This window comes from Lethenteron reissneri, chromosome 3 (genome assembly GCF_015708825.2).
Source record: "Lethenteron reissneri isolate LAM-NWPU_2019-01 chromosome 3, ASM1570882v1, whole genome shotgun sequence".
NCBI lineage: Eukaryota > Metazoa > Chordata > Hyperoartia > Petromyzontiformes > Petromyzontidae > Lethenteron > Lethenteron reissneri.
This window is the reverse complement of record NC_083781.1, coordinates 4964291-4985903: the sequence shown is the minus strand read 5'-3', so window position 1 is coordinate 4985903 and position 21613 is coordinate 4964291. Positions and strand designations below refer to the sequence as shown.

General features: G+C 46.2%; 1 protein-coding gene across 1 annotated transcript in view; it reads left to right on the top strand.

Annotated features, from left to right (window-relative positions):
- The window catches only part of LOC133345362 (phosphoinositide 3-kinase regulatory subunit 5-like), an 83693-nt gene that overhangs the window by 44407 nt on the left and 17673 nt on the right, over window positions 1–21613 (top strand). The window contains 9 exon segments of the mRNA XM_061556058.1: window positions 1226–1364; window positions 4248–4317; window positions 6290–6455; window positions 7304–7450; window positions 7452–7488; window positions 14913–15008; window positions 15567–16095; window positions 18193–18486; window positions 20000–20135. Of these exon segments, the coding sequence (XP_061412042.1) occupies window positions 1226–1364; window positions 4248–4317; window positions 6290–6455; window positions 7304–7450; window positions 7452–7488; window positions 14913–15008; window positions 15567–16095; window positions 18193–18486; window positions 20000–20135 (1614 nt within the window).

Genomic DNA, 21613 nt, shown 5'->3' with positions numbered 1-21613 from the left:
GCAGATTGACAGAGGCTGTTACATTTCGATTTAAAGCTTTCGTGGCTACAGGGATTCATATTCTTGGTTCTTTCGGTAAAGTCACGTAGAAGGGAAATAATAAAAGAATAAAAATAAACGTAATAAAATTCTCACGACGTTTCGGCCATAACGCAAGCAGCCATCCTCAGGTGAAGAACAGAGCTGTCGGAAAGACAGCGTCCTAATTTTATTACGTTTAATTTTTTTAATTTTATTATTTCCCTTCTACGTGACTTTACCGAAAGAACCAAGAATAGGGTTGTACATTATTAATCAAGCCTTTTTTATTATTACAGTATTTGAGTATTTGGAGCTTACGTTAATGCAATGTAACATAATTGCTTTAATTAATTAAATAAATAACACTTTCTTTTAACAGGTAAAGCCCACTGTGCTGTTAACGCATTTTCAGAGGTGACCTGGCTACAAGTGATCGCTTATCAAAGTGGCTCATATCATCCACATGTGGGAATGTATAGTAGGAACCAAATAATCTAAATTTTCTAATCGTTGAAGCCAGAAACAAGAGGACCCAGAGAAAAATCCACGTGACCACATGGAGAAACATCACGCAAACTCCAAATATGCAGGGATCGTCAGGGTTGGGAGCGAACCCACGACCTCCTACATAACATCTCTCTCGCCTGCTTATTAAAAAACATGAACAAACCTCGTGGGAAATGCATCATATTCACAAAGGCATGATTAATTTTATTTAACATACTCAAGTAAATATCACACAGTAATTATTCGTTTGATTAGCGGATCAGTGGCACATGTTGTGGAGGTGGGTGGTGGGGTAAGTGGAGCGTGTAGAGATGATGTGGAGATACGTGGGAATATTTCTTCAGCTTGCAGAGCGATCAGTACGCCTGTAGGAAGTTGTGCAGCGAGTAGGCGTCCACCATTATCGTACAGAGTTTGAGGGTCCTTCGTAAATACGAGGAATCTGATTTCCTCCGAGAATCCTAAATATCACTGTGTCAATCTATCTACCTTTATTAACAATCATGGTTCAAGACTTGAGAACTCAGTGAGGCTTTTCTGTCTAAATAACGGACCTCGTATTTATTGTTACATTCCACATCGTCGTTTACCCAATGTCTCCCACCATCGTGTCATTGTTGTCTGCGACATGGCAGTTCTATTTATCGACCAATGACCTTTCCCGCTGCTGCCCCCCCCCCCCCTCCCGTTTGCTCAGGCCTCCCACTTACCCGAAAGCATCCATCTGTTGCACCAGTCCCGTCCCGTGCTCCGCCGCATTCTGTCCTGGCCGGTGCCGCACTGCTCCATGGCCCAGGACCTGCTCTCCATCGTCGACACGGAGCTCCGTGCTCCAGGTGAGGCCGTCTTGTTTTGAGTGAAAGATAGCCGCAGGCCTCCGTTGACATCATCGAGGCTCAAAGTTGTGGCGAAGGGAAAACAATTTTGAATAAACTCGTTCATATTTGTCTAAGTTGACTTGCATGGCTCTGAGGGTGTAAAACTAGGTCTGCAGTCAAGGCACTGAGTTCAGTGAGCTCCCACCAAAAGTGCAACGGTATTCTCAAGATTAAAAATGCGATTATGGTCTCCGCTAGGTTATCAATGACTGCCAAAATAAATCACAAACACTTGTTTTCATTATTCTTAAAGCTTTTATGGAACAACTCACGAGCCCGATACAGCCAGTCGCGTTTTCCAGTTGGAGGATCTCCCGTCGCAAGTAGCCAACACGACACGACTAAGCTGTGCAATGGAGGAGGGGGGATAAAGTGGGTCGACGGGGTAGGCCCCACTCAAAAAACACAATCGTCTTGAGTTTGCTTCTGTGCGTAATTTGGCGAAATTCTAGCTCTGGGAATAAAAAAAAATAACCGTTTAACTGCTGGCTGGGAAAGTGCTGCCACCTTAAGTGTAGGTCAGAGGTCACTCGATGAAGGGATCTCAGAAGTGGTTCTGTTGTATCTACTTCCATGGGCCATTCTTTAATACAGGGGGTTGCACCGCTCTGCGAGAGTTCCAAATGCATCTTCATTTCATGCCGAGACAGAGAAAGAGAGAGACGGAGTAACCCCACGTTTGAGATTACTGCTCGCAATTGGAGCAATTGGTCTCTTCCACAGGAATATGAAATTGCCATGACCAAGTCAGGGCAATACACGTGTTTAGTTGGAAGGGACATTATAATTTGACCCAATGTAATATTAAGTACGAATGTACTTGCCTTGGGATTGGTATTCTTAGTGCCAGTTGTACACTTAATTTAATATTGATTTGAAGCTTTCGTGACTGCAGGAATCCATACTCTTTGGTTCTTTCGGTAAAGTCACGTAGTTTGAAATAAATTAGAATGAAAAAATGTTTTATTTAAATTTATTTCTAACTACGTGACTTTAACTAAAGAACCAAACAGTACTTAAATGAATGTTTTGAGTTTTTAGCATTATACATTTTTTTTGTGCAGTTATTGTTGGTTCGTAAATTGTATTAATTACTTTTAACTAGATATTCATTTGTTCACCTCCATTCATGCACATGAATGGAGTTGATCGAACAGATTCGTTTGAATAATTCAGTTTAGGCCGCTGTGTATAAGCTGAAATTGTGCGATTATCTGTCTCTCCGCAATGCTGGGTAAATGTAATAGAAGCCACATCTAAGGTCATCCTAATGCTGGTGTTGCCCAGACCATTTGGAATGTATATACTCGTGCAATTTGTACTCCCATGCTTTATTTATGTTTATCTATACTTATTTATCTATTAGTGACTTGCTTACATTTTCTCTATCTTATTCTGATATCCTGTATTGTAAATGTTGTTGTTGATGTAACTCACCCCCCCCCCTGCCCCTACTGGACATATGTGAAAATAGCTTCATAGCTCATCAGATTTCTCCTCCAGTATAAATAAAGATGATGATTTTGACCATGCAGGGAATGAAAATCAATTGTAAAAGTTTCAACTCTATTTAAAACACAATAAATGTGGTTCCTTTTCAAAACGCATTATTAGACGGCGTGTGTCGTGCAATTTCATGCGTTTTGAGTCTGGGTCATTGTAGCAAAGCCACCTGCTGAGTTTACATTACAATTACGGTATCTCAACTATTCTAGATATTTTATACAAATGAAAGTATGCATGTCTGCTCCGAATACAAATCCACACCGTTAAAGCTATCGCCACCAAACTTGTCAGAGTTAACATTTAAAACCCCGTGGAAAATCTGAGCCACATGGCGAGCCAACATTTTATATAGGGTGGGCCTGGAGCCCCCCAAACAGCACCCCCACACGCTCCCAGTGATGTCACCATCCCTAACCCAGCACGCATTAACCTGGCACCGCACATCTCACAGTTACATCATGCACCCCCTCCTCATCATCATCAAGTGAATCAAACATTTGCCGTTGTTAGATTTTGCATCACCCAAAACACCCCCGTTTTGGCGATTCCAATGAACTCGCCGCCATCTTGCCGTGGCAAGAGGAACATCGATCATGCACCAAAACGAATCCTCGCTGTATCGTATCGTAACCCCGTTGTGGGCACGTTGGCCCCATGGCACAGCAAAATCCTCACAATTGCTGCTGTAACGCCACTGAGCACCCCTCCTTCTGAAGACAGTGTTTGAGCCACTACTCTACGTTTCCTGCTCGTATTATATTTAACTAGCAGGAACTCGCAGAATTTCCGTGAGAATGTTATGGGGGGCAGAGCGCTACTTATCTGTAAACTCTTACAATTTCACCCGCGGACACAAAGATAAAGATCCCCCATATAGCCTGTAACAGACTGTTGGGACAAGTGCTGTTAGCGAGCAGCACATCTGAAGGCCCGAACGGCACGTGAGTGGGTGAGTGGGAAGGACCACGCCCGACCGCCGTTGTCTCCCTAGTGGCGGCGATGTTTACACACCGCACCAGTTATTCATTTTAAACTGAGTCGACCTCGGGGAGGCCCGGGACCGGTTTAGATAATCGTCACTGGTGTTGGGCTTGAGGGGGAATCGAACTCAGATCACCGGGTTTGTCGCTACACTACCGCTCGTAGACACACACTGTCAACACACACACACCGTTAATACAGCTGGCGGGAGGATCGCTCTGCAAAAGAAAATAGTTGGTGTGCGTTTCGATTGGCAATTGCGAGTAGACGTTTGCAAGCTGTTTTTTCCCTCCCCCACGCAATTTGTTATGGTTGTGACACAATTTTGACACTCGCGTTCTGCTCTTCCCGCAGGAATTTCCTACCAGCGCCTCATCAGGAGTGAACACAACCTGAAGACGAAGAGTTTCCCAGCGAAAACCAAGTGAGTTGGAGATTCCCCGGATGAACCCCCCACCCCAGGCCTGGTTTGTCACTAACCTGTGGTGTTCGCCAGGATGCAGTCTAAAGAACGTCTTGACTCTTGCAAGAATAACCTTAATAATAACTTTTAGCTGGTTGTAATCACCAGCAAAAACGTCGTACTCAAATTGTAAATGTTGTGTGTTTACTCTCAAATACACCGGTTTGCTGAAGTAGTAACTAATTGGCACGTTTTGTTTACGTGACAAACCTTATTAATTGGCTGTGTCGGGTGGTGGTGAGGTAAACGACACATTTCTATTTACGCGACCTAACCCAAAAAAACGTTATTATGAATCAGCCCATCATCCATCCCTCCGAGGTCGCTATAAATTGAGTACCACTTTGTGGAGATCTCAACAGTGGTTGTCCTATGAATAGAGTCAGCTCCCTGCCATATAAATGCATACCTGTCAACCCCTTATCACAGCCTATTTTATAACGGACCAATTCAGACCTTATTGGTCACCCCGTGCCCTTATAAATCTCAACGTCCATCCTACAATGTCCCATCACAAGGGTGAAGCACAAATATACAAAAATTATGTTACTAAACAGAAAGAGTTTTATGTATTCATTTTGATGATCGGTGTCAATGATGCTACTTATCATGCTACTGTCTGTGATCTTGCATGCTGATGCTTCTGCTTGCTTGATATGTGGATGCACACGCTCATGTTGTAAATGTACAACTTAATTTTATTATTATAAATTTTATTATGTTTTATTTTTATTATTTTATTACTTTCATTCTACGTGACTTTACCGAAAGAACCAAGAAGATGAATCCCTGCAGTCACGAAAGCTTTAAATCAAAATGTACAACGATACTCACCAGAGTAAAAAAAAAAGCTGTCCCACGACTTTCTTTATTTAGCCGTAATATTTATTTTTGCCCGTATTGAAACGATTGCACGCCATATGGACCTGAAAACTCAATTTCCCTGTACAAGAATACGCGTTAAACCGTATGGATTGACAGATATGTGAATGTGGAATGAAACACCACTGGATCAGGGCTGTAAAGAAGGGTATGAGCTCATTTGGCCAAATCACTTGGATTGCACCGCGTCAAATGTCAGACGCCAAGCATCGCTGAGGCCCCGTATAATGCTTGCATTCGAGAGAACCACCGTGCCCTGCAGACAGGCCTACGAAAGGCGCTGTAGGCAGTCGAGTGCTTTCACCAACCCTCATTCATCAAATTGCCGCACACTTTACTGCAAAGTGTCGCAAATTGTACTGCAAAGTACCGCAAACTATCTCAAGTTCACTGCAAAGTACAGAACATGACCTTCAAAGTGCTGCAAACTACCTCAAATTTACTGCAAAGCACCACAAAATTCCCCCAACCGCAGCGCCCCCTCCACGCCCTCTTGCGTAGCACCACCGGTGGAGGTTGAGGGAGGCCTTTATCCAGCAGTGGATTGACAAATTTTGGCTGTACCTTACACGTACATGTGCATGTTAATCCACATAATGGAAACGGCATGATGGTTTTGCTTCTAAAGTAAGCTATTTTTATTTTATCAGGTAAGGCCCACTGACCTATGTAGCTTTTTTTCAGAAGCGACCTGGCCACAAATGATAGCTCAACGAAGTGGCTTATCGTGTACAAATGTATAGCAGCCCAAATACTCTAAAATACGTGACGTTAATTCTAAATGTGGAGGGGGAAACCAGAGGACCCGTAGAAAAATCCACACGATCACGGGGAGAGAGAGAGAGAACACGCAAACTCCAAATATACAGCAGGCGTTAGGGTCGGGATCGAACCCACGACCTCCTGAATACCACACGAGGGAGATAACATCCTGCCAGCGCGGCATGACGAGGATCACCGGGGCCGTCTGAGCGCATTTGTCATCGTCGGCAACCTCGTCTTCCTCCCGCCTCCTCCTTGATCCCTCCCTCCTCCCCCTTCCTTCTCGCAGAACAATCTTCCTGCTGGACCCGGCAGAGATCCCTGCGGAGTTCATCGCCACGGTGGAGCAGGCCGTGCGGGCGCCGGTGCCCATCGACTACCGCACGGCGCTCATCCGGCGCGCACTGCAGGCCACGGCCGCCATGCACGCCGAGGGCGTGGAGGAGGCCCTCAGGGTACAATAATGGCCCTCTTCACTTGATCACTGTGTGTGTGGTGGGCGGGTTCAGTCGTCCATGAATAAACAACACTGCTACTGTGCCGTGATGCTGAGAAGCTAAGCAAGGTGGAACCTACACAGGGTGCTGTGGGGCACCACAGGGCAGGGCAATTGCAACAAAAGTCCACTGTTGTACTGTGCTTATGAATACGCTATGAACTACATATGCTCCCCACCTTCCCCAACTTGCGCTGACCAACGTTGGTGAAGGATGGTCAAATAACCCCCAATGGCCGACACTGCGTGCGTGTGGGAGGCCTTCATCTGGCAGTGAATGACAAAAGGCTGTTGTAGAGTGTACACTATTATTACTATTGTTGTTGTATACTAAAAACTATTTTATCAGGTGAGGCCCACTGAAGCGACCTGGCCACAAATTATAGCCCGACGAAGTGGCTTATCGTGTGAACGTTTATAGCAGCAGCCAAATACCATGAACACGCCACGTTGATTCTAAACGTGGAGGGAAACCCCAGAGGACCCGGAGAAAAATCCACACGACCACAGGGAGAGAGAGAGAGAGAGAGCGAGATACACGCAAACTTCAAATATACAACGGGCGTCAGGATTGGGATTGAACACACGACCTCCTGTATACCAGGCGAGGTAGTTAACATCTCCCAGCCACCGTGGTGCTCCCATAGCGGACATTGTCGTTCTTTGGTAAGTCGCTGTCAAATCACCGGGTGACTGCTATGGTATAAAACATCCTCTCAAGCAGCTCCACGATTTGGATGTATTGACCGCCGGGCCGTCTAAACCCCTGAGCAACTCAGCAGTGGCGTTGGACCGTTGTTTCTGCAGACCATGGGGGAGAAGGAACTGCAGCGGTTGTTTGAGCAGAGCGTGGATATGATGGAGGAGGCGGCAAGGAGAGAGAGCCAGGAGCAAGCCAGAGCCTTCCTCCTGGACGCCACCGCCGCTCTGCAGCAGCAGATTGTCGACGTCGCCTAGGACGTCTGGTGACGACCCCGCTCACGCTGCCTATGGTGAGTCTCACGGAGCCATTTAATTTTCACTCGGCGTGCAGGCATTGTCTGCGCTGTGGACAGCTGACTCCCCGAGGTCTCATTGTGGCTCCTGACATCGTGCAAAAGCGTATTGTGACCGCGACTCATAATAAATGTATGCATTTATTATTATTAGTATTAATAGTAGTAGTATTTATTAATATGCATTTGTTATGGAGTGTTGAGCTTCTGTCTCGCCGTACGTGGCCAACCATACTAATGGGAGGTGCGTGGAAAGGAGAACAAGTTCAACACAAAAAACAAGTTCTAAAGAAATTAATTTTCAATCTAAATTTAAAAGAATTGAAAACTCAAATGAGATGAGAGCAAGGCCTGAAGGAGCTGTTAACCATCCACCTCCCCATGCCGGTAGAAAATACTAAGTTGTTATTGGGTGAATTGAACCAGAATTCCTGGTTGTGTGCGCACTTCCCACCAGCTTACTCAGCTACTACGGAGTATAAGGACGAAGCTGCTTCTACATTTACATGTACCTCAAAGTGCCTTTCAAACCTGTTCCGTTTTTACTTCTCCTAAATCCATTTGTGCACAAACACAACACGTAATTGTCTCATCGCCTCACTACATTCGTCACTAATGATGCTTTCTAGCGATTAGTGAAATGCTAATCTGGCATTCAGAGCGGAGAGAGTTTGGCGAAGAGATTGACCGACGCTGCCCCCCATAAACATTGGAGATTGCACTTCGCACTGCAGCTCTTAGTTAAATCTCCTACAACGAGGTAAATCAATCTGGCCCTCTTCTCCCTCTATTACTCCGAACAAGAACGCCATTTCCTGCAATGTCAGCTGACTGGCTACGGCTAACATCAGTGGCGGGCGATGATTTGAACCGCCACTGTTGAGTTTCACACTCCACCCCCCCCCCCCCACCTTAATTTACCCGTCCGTACTAAACCATCATCGTGAAGTATGGACAAATAATCCCTCACCACCACCATCACCACGTCCGACAAAGTGTGCCGAGGGCTGAATGTGTGAACGTACACTACCGTACTGAGATTCAGAGTCACATCGTCAGAAAAAAAAAAACGAAGCTTTTACAACACGCGTAACTTTCACTGCCAATATTATCCACAAGGCTGATTATGCTGGTTGTTGTAATTACCGGCTTGATGTCGTAGCCGAATTGTCAATGTTGCGAGTTTCCTCTCCAACACACCGATGTGCTGGTCTAGTAACTAATTGGCATTTTTTGTTTACGTGACAAACCTTACTTATTAGCTGTGTCGGGTGGTGGCGGGTTTCACAACGCAATTATACTTACGCGATCTAACCCCGGAAAAAAAAAACCCTCCTTCATTATGGACGCATAAATTGTTTTACGACAACGAAATTCTCCGTGGATGTATTTCAAGTGAGAGACGCCCATCGGGGGTTAGCACAGCGGACTCGACATACAGAAGTCGCCAGTTCCAATCGATCTCCCGGCACGCAGCCAGTTGACGCAACGGAGGCCCACGTCCACCCGGTAGTCTGTGATCGGCAGGTTTGCGTATGGCGGGGTAAAGTGTGGGCACTCCCACCACTTCCGAGACGTCTGGCCCCTACTTGTGTATGTGTCTATGTTGAGCCCCTTTCGCACCATATGTAGTCAGCCATGCTTATCGGAGGTGCGGGGAAGGTCAACAAGGAAGGGCATGGAAGAGTTGGCTAAACTACCCCTCGATTGGAGCTCTCTATAACGCCCTAAAAGTGGAAACCTTTCTCTGTTATCATTGCCTTGAAAAGGCAATTGCACGGTTGCACCTTCACCTTGTATATTTTAAGAATAAGCAAACGCTTAAATGTACCTCAAAGCGCTTGTGAGGTTACACATACTGCAGATCAATCGATAAGTAAAATTCGGTTGGCAGGTGTTTAGCCCTATGCGAGGAACAGAACGTTATCTCGGTCCGTGCGTGCACTCGTTGGCTTCGTTAGCTCGAGGTGGAGGTGTGTGACGTGTCAGATTGTGAAATGGGACCCACAACGGCGCACCACGCTGCCCTTGGGTTTCTCAGAAAAACCGTGAACTCGTGTTTCTGAGCACGGAAGCAAAGAGTGTGTGATTGGAAGGCCAGCGCACGCAAGAGGTGCAACGGGCAGAGTGCTAACGGGAATTGTTGCAATGATTTTGAGAATGCTGCAAGGTGTGCACGCACGCGTGTGTGTGTGGTAGACCACATACTGCAGAGACGATCTGTGCGCTGTGGATGCCTTTCAACCACACAGAAGAATGTACTCGCACAATTTTGGTAATTCGGCAGTCGCTTTGTAAAGCACTTGAGTTTGGAAGCCACCGAAAGCGAAGCAGTTAAAATCGAGTGTCATTATTTTTAATTGGACTTTGCTACCGAAACAAAACAACAAAGGGCCCTGATGTTAACATGCTGGGCGCGCTCGCTAAAATGTCGGCGAGTGTTTTATTACAGATACAATTCAAACCTGCGAGCTGATACGACGTGGTTATCCGAAGAGTGTTTTAGGGGTGTCAGTCAAAAGTTTAGGTGCCTCGGTCAGTTACGTTGAGGGACAAAAAGAGGAACAGATGAAGTTAGAAAACATCCACGTGTTCATTGGCATCGTCCAAAAAGTTAAGAAAAGCGAGAAGGCTCGAGCTGGACCTGTCATGGCTCGGGGATGTCTCTGGAAGGGATGAAGGCCGATGGTCAATAATTATCATGGAGCGGCAGCCAAGGCATGAAACGCGGCCGAGAGGTTGTCCACCGAGGAGATCGAGGTGGGGGTGGCTCGGGAAGTAACTTCATCTAGCAGTGGATCCACCATGGCTGATGGTGCTGATGATTATAGCTATGCTAGCTTGACTGGTAGTTTTGACTTTCACCTTTGGGTTTACGCGAATGATGCAAATATTCGATGCTGCCGTGATGTGACTAAAACTAAACTATTTTTTTTTTTCACCGGGTAAGGCCCACTGAGCTATATCGCTCTTTTTCAGAAGCGACCTGGACACAAATGATCGCGCAGCAAAGTTGCTTACGTGGAAATGTATTGCAGCCAAATACTCTAAACGCATGTTGATCAAAAATACGGAGAAAAATCCACGTGACCACAGGGAGAATATGCGAACTCCAAATATACAACAGGAGTCAGGGTCGGGATCAAACCCACGACCTCCTGCATACCAGGCGAGGTAGTTAACATCTCCCCACCGTGGTGCAATGGTTAATACACTGGACTTGCAATCCAGAGGTCGCAGATTATATTCCATCTCCCTGCACGGCAGTTGAAACAATGGTGCAATTGTCCTAACCCCCCCCCTCCCCACCGCGTCTGTCCAGCCGATAGTATAAATAGGTGCACGGCAATTAGTCTATCAACAGAATGCGTGTGCGGTGAGGTAACGTGTGGATGCTGCGCCCACCTTTTTCAGGACGTCTGGCCAACCTCGATGAGTAAAACTAAAATACGCCCCCTCCCCCAGAGGGGCTCTCGAAGGCCTCCCCGTAGTAGAGGCCCTTTCACCAACTGGGCCTCCACTATGGGCCGCACCTTCATCTTGACCCCCACCTACTTCAACATGCGTTCCCGCGTGTCAAGCCTCAAACGCTTTAAAGTGGCGCATGCTCAGTGAGGGTTAAATTTCCCTTTGAGATGGAATATTTTCCCCTGCGAGAAAAAAAACCCACACACATCAACCCAATATCAGGCGTGAAGAAGCAAGGATGATGGTTTATATTTATATATGTATATAACTCCAGCTGCCTTATTGTCTTCCTGTGGGCAGACTTTAAACTGAGCAATATCCTTTCCTCGGATCATTTTTCAAGAAGTGAGTTATTGACGGAATACGCCCCGTGAAGCTACGGTGCCAATTGAGAGCAGATGCAAGGGGCTCGTTCAATTACCTTGCAGTCATAAAAAGTGCACAAATGCTGTGATCTCCCACGAGTCAAAGTTGTTGTGCATGTGGGATTGAATATGACAGGGCAAAACCATCATGGGGGTGAGGAATATATTTAGATTTCTAAATCGATGGAGACATTTTTTATAATTTTGTAGGAAGTCAACTAGTGGTATTTTTTTAATGATCAGCTGACTCCGGTCATGGTAATGTGGAATTTCCAGCACAGGCTCATGGTGGACAATGGGAGATAAGCACTGCCCAAGCGGAGATACACTTTGGTCTAAAAAAAATTGTAAGCGTACTGTAACCTCAATTCTCTCTCAAGATAACGTATCATCATCAGCATCCGCCTTGGTCATTCCACTGCTGGACGAAGGCCTTCCCAAGCTGCAGCCATCTCACACGATCCTGCGATGCAATAATGAATCTGCCCAGCACCTGCACACGAGCTGATTTCATCACTCCATCTCCTCCAGTTGGACGTATTCTAAGACTTGCTCCTTTCCTTCGCTATGACTGTCAGTAGATCTGCTAGGATATACATTCTCATTGTATGAATTGTACATTCAATTGTGCCCTTCCAAAATATATTTCCAATTGAATGTACATTATTTTCTTTTTAAACACAACCGTGTAACAATCATGCCTGTTATATATTGGAATCACGAGAATGTATTTTTAAAGTGCGTGTCCAAATGTAATCGTAAGGATTGATCAGCCTAATGTGAATATATAAAACCTGAAACGATATGAAATGCCTAAATATGAATTATAAAAATTCGATACACAAATATGTTAATTATATGAGCATTTAATAGTGTGTGTGCATTCGAGGTTCGGGGAGGTAACGCAGATAAGGGAAATACATGAATAATTAAACGTTACATATTTAAAGGCTGCTTCTTTAACTTACATTTGAAATGAAATGTACTCGTAATATCCACAGCGCGGATCACACTCGAGCTAAACATTATTATTGACAGAAAGCCCTATACAAATATCAACCTGAATTTATGTTATTCCTGCTATTAGCACAATGGCATAAACTACGACTGTGCACATGGTTATGAAAACATTCGAAGCATATTCTCTCCGATGTGTTTTTTGGGATTATATCATTCCAAAAAAAACACATCGTACACAATTCTGCTTCTCCACATTTATAAGCGTATACACAGTCGCACTTTATTCAATCGTGTCACATCAAATTTAAAGCATATTGTTTTACAATAAAATATATATACGTATAAAGTTGCAACGATTTTACTGCTGGATTAAGGCTTCACCGAGGCCGTTTCGCTCATGGCGGCTACTTGACCATACTTCACCATTCTGGTCACTACGAGTTGAGTGAAGGCGGTGCCCCAGGCCTGGTTCACTGGCCACTGACTAACTCAGGTAATCGGGTTCAGAGTGTAAGTGCGTGCTAACCTTTGCACTACCGCTTTCATTCAGTCACATGCTCAGACGACGATGGCAATGAATTCAATAATGATTCGAGCAGGCGCAATGGTGCTGATTGTTTTCATTACTTCATTACCATACAGACAGGGTGAAAATATACCCGAGTTACCATGAGCACGTTTTCAAAACGATGTATAATTCAAAACGTTTTGTCCTTGCCGTGTGCGTTTGTGTCTGTTTTTTGTGTGCGGAGCGGTGCTTTGTGGGGAGCTGTCGTGTCGTGGTTAGCACGCCGTGCTGCAAACCTCTCCCCTAAGTCGACTCAGCCTTGAATGAGTAACCTGGTGCAATGTGTAAAACATGAGCACTGGGGGGCAAAGGTGGCCGCCTGGCGTGGTGCTGGGCTACCCATGCCACTCGTGTGTTGTCCTGACCTTCATGTGTGCTACTCGCGATCAGCAATTGCTCCAACAGTCTTGTTTTATTTTGTGATGTGGTGCTGTTGTGGTCTTTTATCACAGCACGCCCACAATCCCAGAAACCTCCCCCCCCCGGCCCTGCTTAATTCTAGCTATGCATCTTAGCTCGGCGAGGAGGGTCTCCCGGGTAATCTCGGCATAAATGTGGGTCATGGTGGAGTGCAGCGGTCTGTGTTATCACGGGAGAGATAAAGAGGGCTGGGACTGGTGGTGACCGTACCACGCTCTCGTGTCTCATTGCGGCCTTTATTGGGTGCCCACAGAGTGCCCGTTGACCAGCTGTCTGTGAAGATAAAGGGCAGCCTCTTTGCTGATATCTGTAGTTACAGAAGCTGGCTGTAACATGGGCTCACCACTACTTCTCTTAGAAAATACTATCCGTAAAAATGGTGTTCATGTTCCTAGTTTTGTGATCGAATATGCACGGTAATTATACGTAGGGTGTTAAGTTCGTCGATGTTGCAGGTCATGTGTGGTGGGCTAAAGCGTGGGTACTTTCCACCTCGTATAAGACATCTGGCTGGTGTGGATGAAGAGGTGGCCACACTTGAGAGAAAGGGGGGAGCATCTCCATCATGAGGCTTCCTTTGCCAGTACCAAAATATACTAATAGGGGTTTTTCCCCTTTTTTTCTGGCAACAAAACTGACACCTTTTGCAAGGAGTCATGTTTACATTAACCACAATACTTGCAGTCAAATGCAAACAAAAACAATACTCTGATAATGTATGCATTGTCCTTGAAACTGATTGGTCCACACCAGAGACAGCTTTCCTTTTTTTGTTTGCATTTTGACTGCAAGTATTGTGGTTAATGTTAACATGACTCCTTGCAAAAGGTGTCAGTTTTGTTGCCAGAAAAAAGGGTAAAACCCCTATTAGAGAGGGGGGAGGCTGTCTATGTAAATCTCCCTCGAGCAGAGGAACTTCCGTCAGCAGTGGTGTGAGCAAGCAATTGCGGGGCTGCATCTTTCGCATGAACGCAACATGTGGCAGAATTTTTGGTAATATGATGATTTTCTTATTTATTAAGGAATGCCACACTGAGTCATATGACTCTTTTTCAGGAAGGTCCAGTTTTTTTGAGCCAATTCGTGATGAAGGTGTTTATAATACCACGTGGAAGGAAACCGGAGCACCCGGAGACAACCCACACCTTGCGCGTGAGGTGGGCAACGCTCTATCCCTGTACAGATGGAAACAGATGGCGATCAGTCCACTTGCTGTACCGCCTTTTTCTTGCAAGCCAGGGTATTGCACCTCCTCAACGCCCACGGGAAGGAAGTTTCACAGCATGAGTGCGATGATCCACCAACTCGGGCCGGCTGCTGTCTGGGTTACAGGCCACGTTGCTTTTCAACATTTTCTTTTTTAGATTCTCTTCATTCACATTTCTGACGCATGGTACGTTCCAAGAAATACAGGTCGCAGGCCCTTATTTCCAGAGTTCATCTGTTGCAATGTTACGGGATTGGCTTCTTAAAATAAAGACGTGAGTGGTGGGGAAAGCGGAATGATGGTGGCAGTGGTGGAGTCCTCTCTTTCATTATAACGAAGATCAAGTGGACGAAGTGCTGCCTTTGTTGGGGATTTGACGGCAGAAATAGGTCACAGGTGGCTCGTTTTGTTGTTTGTTGTTGCTGCTGCACAGACGGCGTGGGCTCTGAGCGAGGAGGGATGGAGGTGACGGGCGAGGGAGACTGCACGGCGGCGTGCCTCGCTCACGTCTGGGACAAAGACAACCTCAGTGAGGAGCGGGTTCACGTCGTTGCGCCTTAGATTTGACTTTTTGCTTTGTCCCTTTTTCGTTCATTTTAAACTACACTACTCAACTAAACTTCTACTTTACCAGGGAAGGCCCACTGAGCTATAGAGCTATTTTTCAGAAGCGACCTGGCTTTCACAAATTATAGCTCAACTATGTGGCTCATCATGTATACATTTATAGCAGCCCGGTTTTTCGACATTTATTGACATTGCATTTTACCCTCTGTTACTCTCCAACTGAACCGATGAACCCCAATTTGGATTATGCTGCCCGTGGCAAATTGCCACCCACGTGCTGGCAGACAAATGCCATTTGCAGGTCAGGTGCCGAGTCACCTCGTGCGCACAACAGGGACATCTGCTGCTGGAGATGCCCTTTCAAATGTGTTCGCACGAGACGCGATGTTGAGCGCATAGGGAGGGGCCCTGTATCAAAGAAAACAAATGATTCTCGTGGTCTCCACGCGGACGGAAGCGTGGCACGTGGTTTGCATCGATGAGGGTACCCATCCACCCCCCCAACCCCGTGCGTGCACAGATTTCCTCTACCAGATGCTGCCAGCGGAACACGTCCCCAGCATGGACTCAATGCCCGGCGGAGAGGGCTCCCTGACCGCCGCCCCCTCGCCACGGGACTCGCTCCTCTCGGACACGTCCTCCTACGCCGAGGACGACAACTTCGCCAACCTGCTGTCCTGCAGCAGCGACAGCGGCTACCTGGAGGACGATCCTGCCGCGGCGCTGCAGGCCGCGATTGAAGCGGACATCGGGTCCGGGGCGCGCCAGGCATGCCACGGCGTTCCCTGGCAAAGCTCGGCACAGGACTCCGCAGGGGGCCGGGAGATTTTACGGGCGGACTTCACGACGACGACAGCGAAGACGACGCAGGCAGAGGAGCAGCCCCCGTCGTACGAAGAGCTGCTGCCGCTGGCCTTGAACGGATCTCGGGATGTGCGGTTGCGCAAGAGCTGCACGCTGCCAAGCAAGCTGGCAAACAGTCGCGAGCGCACGGGTTCCCTGCCCATCATCTCTGGGCCCTTTTTCGGCGAGTCCAAGCCCGCGCAGAGGTAATGGCCCAATCCGTCAAAGTCCCGTTGTCGAAAGGCAGAAGATAAGCAATGGATAGATCGTGTTGTTGCAGGCACGCATCTGGGTGTGTTGTGTCTCAGATGTTCATTCAGACATGACGTCGAAGCTCAATGAATGAGAAAAAAAGGCGTCAAAGTTACTTTCAGGCATAATGCCATAACCTTCTAGTTACATTCCTGAAGCATAACTAATGCAATATCAGGGCAGGCATGTCACTTAACGCTTTGGCAGTGCACTTAAAAGTCCCTTTATAATATGTATTTTCCTCATTAACACGGCACTCAAGTCAGACGCTCCGAGGCATTGTAGACCAGATTGTCATTCAGTCATCGACCTTGCTTGGGTCGCAGTCATCCAGAGGCGGGCCGTCAGGGCTAGCAAGGCTTTTTCTGCGGGCCTAGAGATTGTCAGAATCGGAATTTTTTTTATTATCATTTATTATATATTTTTTATTAATTATTTCTGTCTTTTACAAAGTTCGTTCCCATCAGTCTATTAACGTCATTTCATTGCTATTCTCTCCATCAGTTGCGCTGCTTCCAGTGCAGCTCATAAATTAGAGCTTTTATCCAATCAGATTTTCCACCTGTGCTGTCTCCGCCTCTCCGGGTGAAAAATCTTTCCTTGAGGCCTTGAGAATGTCGAGTGAATCCCCTCTGCTGTTGAAGCAAATGGGGACGATGTTGTTGATTGTCATAATATTTAACCAATCCGATTTCGAGTTTGCCATGTTGGGCGTATTCTTTGACACGCCCGAGCCTTCTAACTTGCCTAGCTGCCTACGTTAGCATTTCTCGTGTGGCGTGATCATGAGGCTAGTTAGCTAACTGAAGTAAAACTAGCTAGCCCGTAACGTAGCATCATCTAAGATTTATTTAAACTTAATTTTGTGACGTTTAGATTTTTAGATGTAGTGCTTTCGATTTTTGGGTTTTTTTTTTCTGTGGGGAAGCCTGTTGAATTCTTATTATGTTATTTGTGTTCTACGGAATTTTTGCTTGCTTGGTGGTCGTATGAGTAAATGTGACTGGTTGTTGGTTGTGAGTTTATTCTTGTTTCTTTGGTAATGACATTGATTTGGGCTATGCGATGTCTATTTGTGATGCAGCATCCTGTCATACTGCGTAATAGTGGTACATCCTTGATGGTTTAAGTCACCATATATTCATGCCTCTGCAATTCGTGCATTGTAACTCTCATAGGTGAATATGGGGTCGTCATGTCGAATGACAATAGCCTATAGTGTCATGGTGAGGTTATTCAAAGGCGGTTTAATTGCGGGAGGATAGCACTGAAGGCCTAGGTGTCAAATACACGGCCCGCCACTGCAGTTATCCCTTAGCGGTTCTGCGGTCACCCAGAACAGGCCATGGAAGGTACGTAGCGATTCAATGCCCAATTCAAAAATTCGAAGGAGGCATCACAGCGATGCACTTTGCTGCTCACTGACGCAAGTATCTGGCTCAAGCACCTCAATGTAAAACTATAGTTGTTGCTCTACACCAGGGGTGGGGAACGTCCGGCCCACGAGCCGTATAAGGCCCGCAAAATCATTTGATGTGGCCCTGCCAAGGCAACCGCAGGCAGGACTCGAAATTCAATAAATCTAGGAGCAAACCTGGAAAAGCAGTTGCGAGTAGCAGCAACATCATCAATAGCAGCTAACATCATCACACGCCTCGCCAAAGAGAAGCAGTTCCAGCCATCACATTTGGAGTGAGTTATTTAAATGTTTGACCAAATATAACAGGCTAATTTTTAAGTTGATAATTTTTTATTGCCAGCGAATGATATTATAAATATCCAAATGGCCCTGGGCAGAAAAAAGGTTCCCCGCCCCTGCTCTACACATACGTCAGCCATACGAAGAAGATTAGTGGTCCTTTACAATTCTTATTTACTTATCGTTTCATTGGTTGAACAAGATGGAACGCCTCTTCTTTAGTTATCTTGTTAGGGTTTAGGGTGCGTTTCATGCCGTGCGCTCAAGGGGGACATTATTTGTGACCCCGTTGAACTTGTCTTATCGCTTGCGCCGAGTCAAACCGGGGTGTTTGTAACCACGACGTGTCCAGGACCCTGTCGCACAAGATCTCTCACCGGCTGGGCCTGCTCCGGGACCGGTTGTGCCGAGCGGCCGTCGCCTCCGGCCAGCCGGGCAAAGCCGATTCGCAGTTCGGCTTCACTGAGCAGCCAGACGTGGGCGCCATGGCCAAGCTGCAGCTGCGCGAGGTGGCGGCGCAGTGGCGGCGACGCGTCGCGTTCGGGGCGCAAGGCACTCGGCGTCGCCACTGCAACATCATGCGGCTCGTGGCGTTCGGCGAGGACCACATCCTCGGAAAGCTGGCGCGCGCCTACAACCGCCTCTGGTGGGTGGTGCTCGACCGATTGGCAAAAAAATTAAACAAAAAAACTCCGTGAAACTGTTGTTTTTAATTTGGCCAGATAAGGCCCACTGAGCTGTACGGATATTTTTCAGAAGCGACCTGGCCATCGCAAATGACAGCTCGACCAAGTGGCTTAAATTTATAGCAGCCCAAATACTCTCAGACGGATGTCGATTCTAAATGTTGGAGGGAAAAACCGGAGGACCCAGAGGAAAATTCCAAGTGGCCACGGCGAGAGAGAACATGCAAAATTCAAATACACAGGGGCCAGGGTCGGGATCAAACCCACGCGCTCCTGTATACCAGGCGAGGAAGTTAACGTCTCTCCACTGCGGCGCCCACTTAAGACTCTCGAAGTCCTAACGCAAGAGAACCACGGTGCAGTTCTTCAGGAACTGCTGGTCGTTGTTTTTCTGGTGCACGCTTTTGCATATTTTATTTTTTGCCTGTCCTGTTTTTCTGTTCTTATTAAAGTTGGAGTAAAATTTTATTTGTTACACAGCTGATCCCGTTTAGCCAGTTGCCTGGCTATTCTCCACAGGAGATCCATGGTGCGTGAGCACAGCAGCAACAACAAACACAAAGACAAAAACATCATTATTTCAGAGAACGAATACACGGTCCTGAAGTAATATTGCGCAATTATGATAGGTTGGCCTATCATTAAAATATTTTATTCCTGAAGTTTCCATTGTAATAAATAAATAATCGCTCCTTCCCATATTTCTGTCTGCACATAATAAATAAATAAATTGGTTCAATGCTCACAAATTCTGGAATGTGTTTAAAATGCATTGTCTTCATCCATTGAGTCGAGCTCGCTTGAAGTAATGCTGGTGACCTGCCCAGTGTTTATGGGCAAAGACCGTAAGAAATGGAGCCGCGTTTGATGCTGAACTATACACTGTAATACATACTGATTTTGTTATTAACATATTGCACACCTAAGCTTAATCGTTATTTTGCATTGTTTAATAATGCAGTACAATGTCACGTATTTGCCTTGTCCAGTTAACCACCCACAATAGTATTTGTGCCGGTGTAGATATCATTGTTCACATATCCCATATTTACCCACAGCCATCGATATCTCAGTTTCCAACGAATTGGCACTAACTGTGCAGTAATAATAACGACAACAGTATTGTTTATTTCTTGTTGGCAATGTAGGAAAGTGGCTGACTCCTAATCGAAAAGTCGAGGATACATTGGGTTTTTTTTACCCAGTAGCCTATTATTCCAAAGGCATCGATAATATAAATTGCCAATGTTTTGTGGAAATGGACGACGGTGGTGGCATGGAAACACACGACTTTAGTCCCACTCACGTGCAATTCCAGAGCAAAAAGGATTGCTTTGCCTTTTTTAAATTAAGATACGGGGAAGCTTTAAATTAGAGTATTGCGGCATGTGCTAAATGCCATGATAAAGCCACAACGTCATGGGTATTTGTATGTGTTGTGTAAGGAGCCAACTTTTCCATTTGCACACACAGGATGCAGGAACTGTGGAACCCACAGCTGTTCCGCCACTACCGGCTGGAGATATTTTACATTCCACTGGCACAGAGGCTGTCTTCCTCGGAAACAAACTGCAACTCCAACTCTCCTCGGAACAGCTTTCAGACGACGGTACAGTCACTCCTCCATTTGCCCCCTATGTCTCTCTTTCCTTTTCCACTACGCAGCTCAGCCATACTGGGGCCATGCCGAGCCAGCCGGAGCATCTCGGGGAGGCGCCAGGTTTCTTTTTCTTTTTTTTGAGATGCCATGCGGGTGACATGGTGACACTTGTTGTTTGAGTCGTCCAGTGACTAACGTCACACGCTCTGCGTGCTGCCTGGTGGGTCGGTCCATTCCGAGGGCCGGTGAGCCAGGCTGTGTGGATAAATTGTAAATGTGATCAGAGTAAAAAATAGAAATTTTGTTACATTTAAATATTATATTACCTATAATGTGTACGCTCCATTGCTTATTTATACTCTTAGTTGGACCCATATTCGGCAGCCACAAAGATTCCTCCCCACCGGCCATTTGTTCTTTGCACCCAGCCCCAAATGGGCCAATAAGATCGCACGGCAATTTACAAATGCCTGGGCCGATTATTTGTCCCAGTCTGTCACTGATAGCTGTTAGCCATATCCAGGTGTCTTTTGAGGCCAGCATATCACGGTTTGGTTCTGACTCGGCACGACTAATAGCCAGTGAAAAACAAAACTACCCGTACTATAGCCAGTGAAAAACAAAACTACCCGTACTATGAGGGTCCTGTGCTGGCTCGGCTCGGATGTGCCAGTGGGAAAGCAGTATCAATGTGCAAACACTATTTCATTAAGCCACATAACTCGAGTTAGGCGGTACTGTGATGCCACATTTATATTAAACTCGACTTGAGCTGCATCTCGAATTCTCCTGGACTATTTCGCTTCAGGCCGGTCTGAATTCCCTTACACCATAATTTGGTTCCGAGCAAAAATACGTCACCAAAAAAAAATGTTAAGTCAACAATGGTGAAGTTGGCGGAATTATTCTATGACGCATTTGACATTTGATTTCGTAATAAATGAGCTCTTGACCTTTTTACTCGCAAGTACTTCTGCGAAAATCTTACTCGGAAGGATACCTTCTGCGCACATGTCATGTAACTCCGAAAATCACAGAAATGACAAAAAAAATTCTAAACAACTCAAGTTGTCCTTCACCTTGAGTTCAGGCCACCTCAAGTCTTCTCGAATCGCTTGCCCAAAGGAAACTAGGTTTACTTTGTATGTGTGTGTGTGTCAGGGCTACGTTAACAAGCGTGCAGTGGGCACAGCAACTTAGGGCCCATGTCTGAAACGGAGCCCTCTACTGACAGGCCTGTAGTTAGGGCATGAGTGGTCATCTTGGCGCATTGGACCCTCCTAGTGATGTAAAACTATACAACTGTTTTCAAAACTAAAAACTATATGTGGGAATGGTTTTGTAGGGTCCACAAAGATAGCCATCAATATGAAGTGGCATGGCAAATTAGGTACCCGATTTAAAATCAGTTGTCTGCCCTCGGGGACACATTCAGAATCGATGATGATACAGGATAGGAGTGAGTCAGCCTCTGGCCTGAGGGGGCA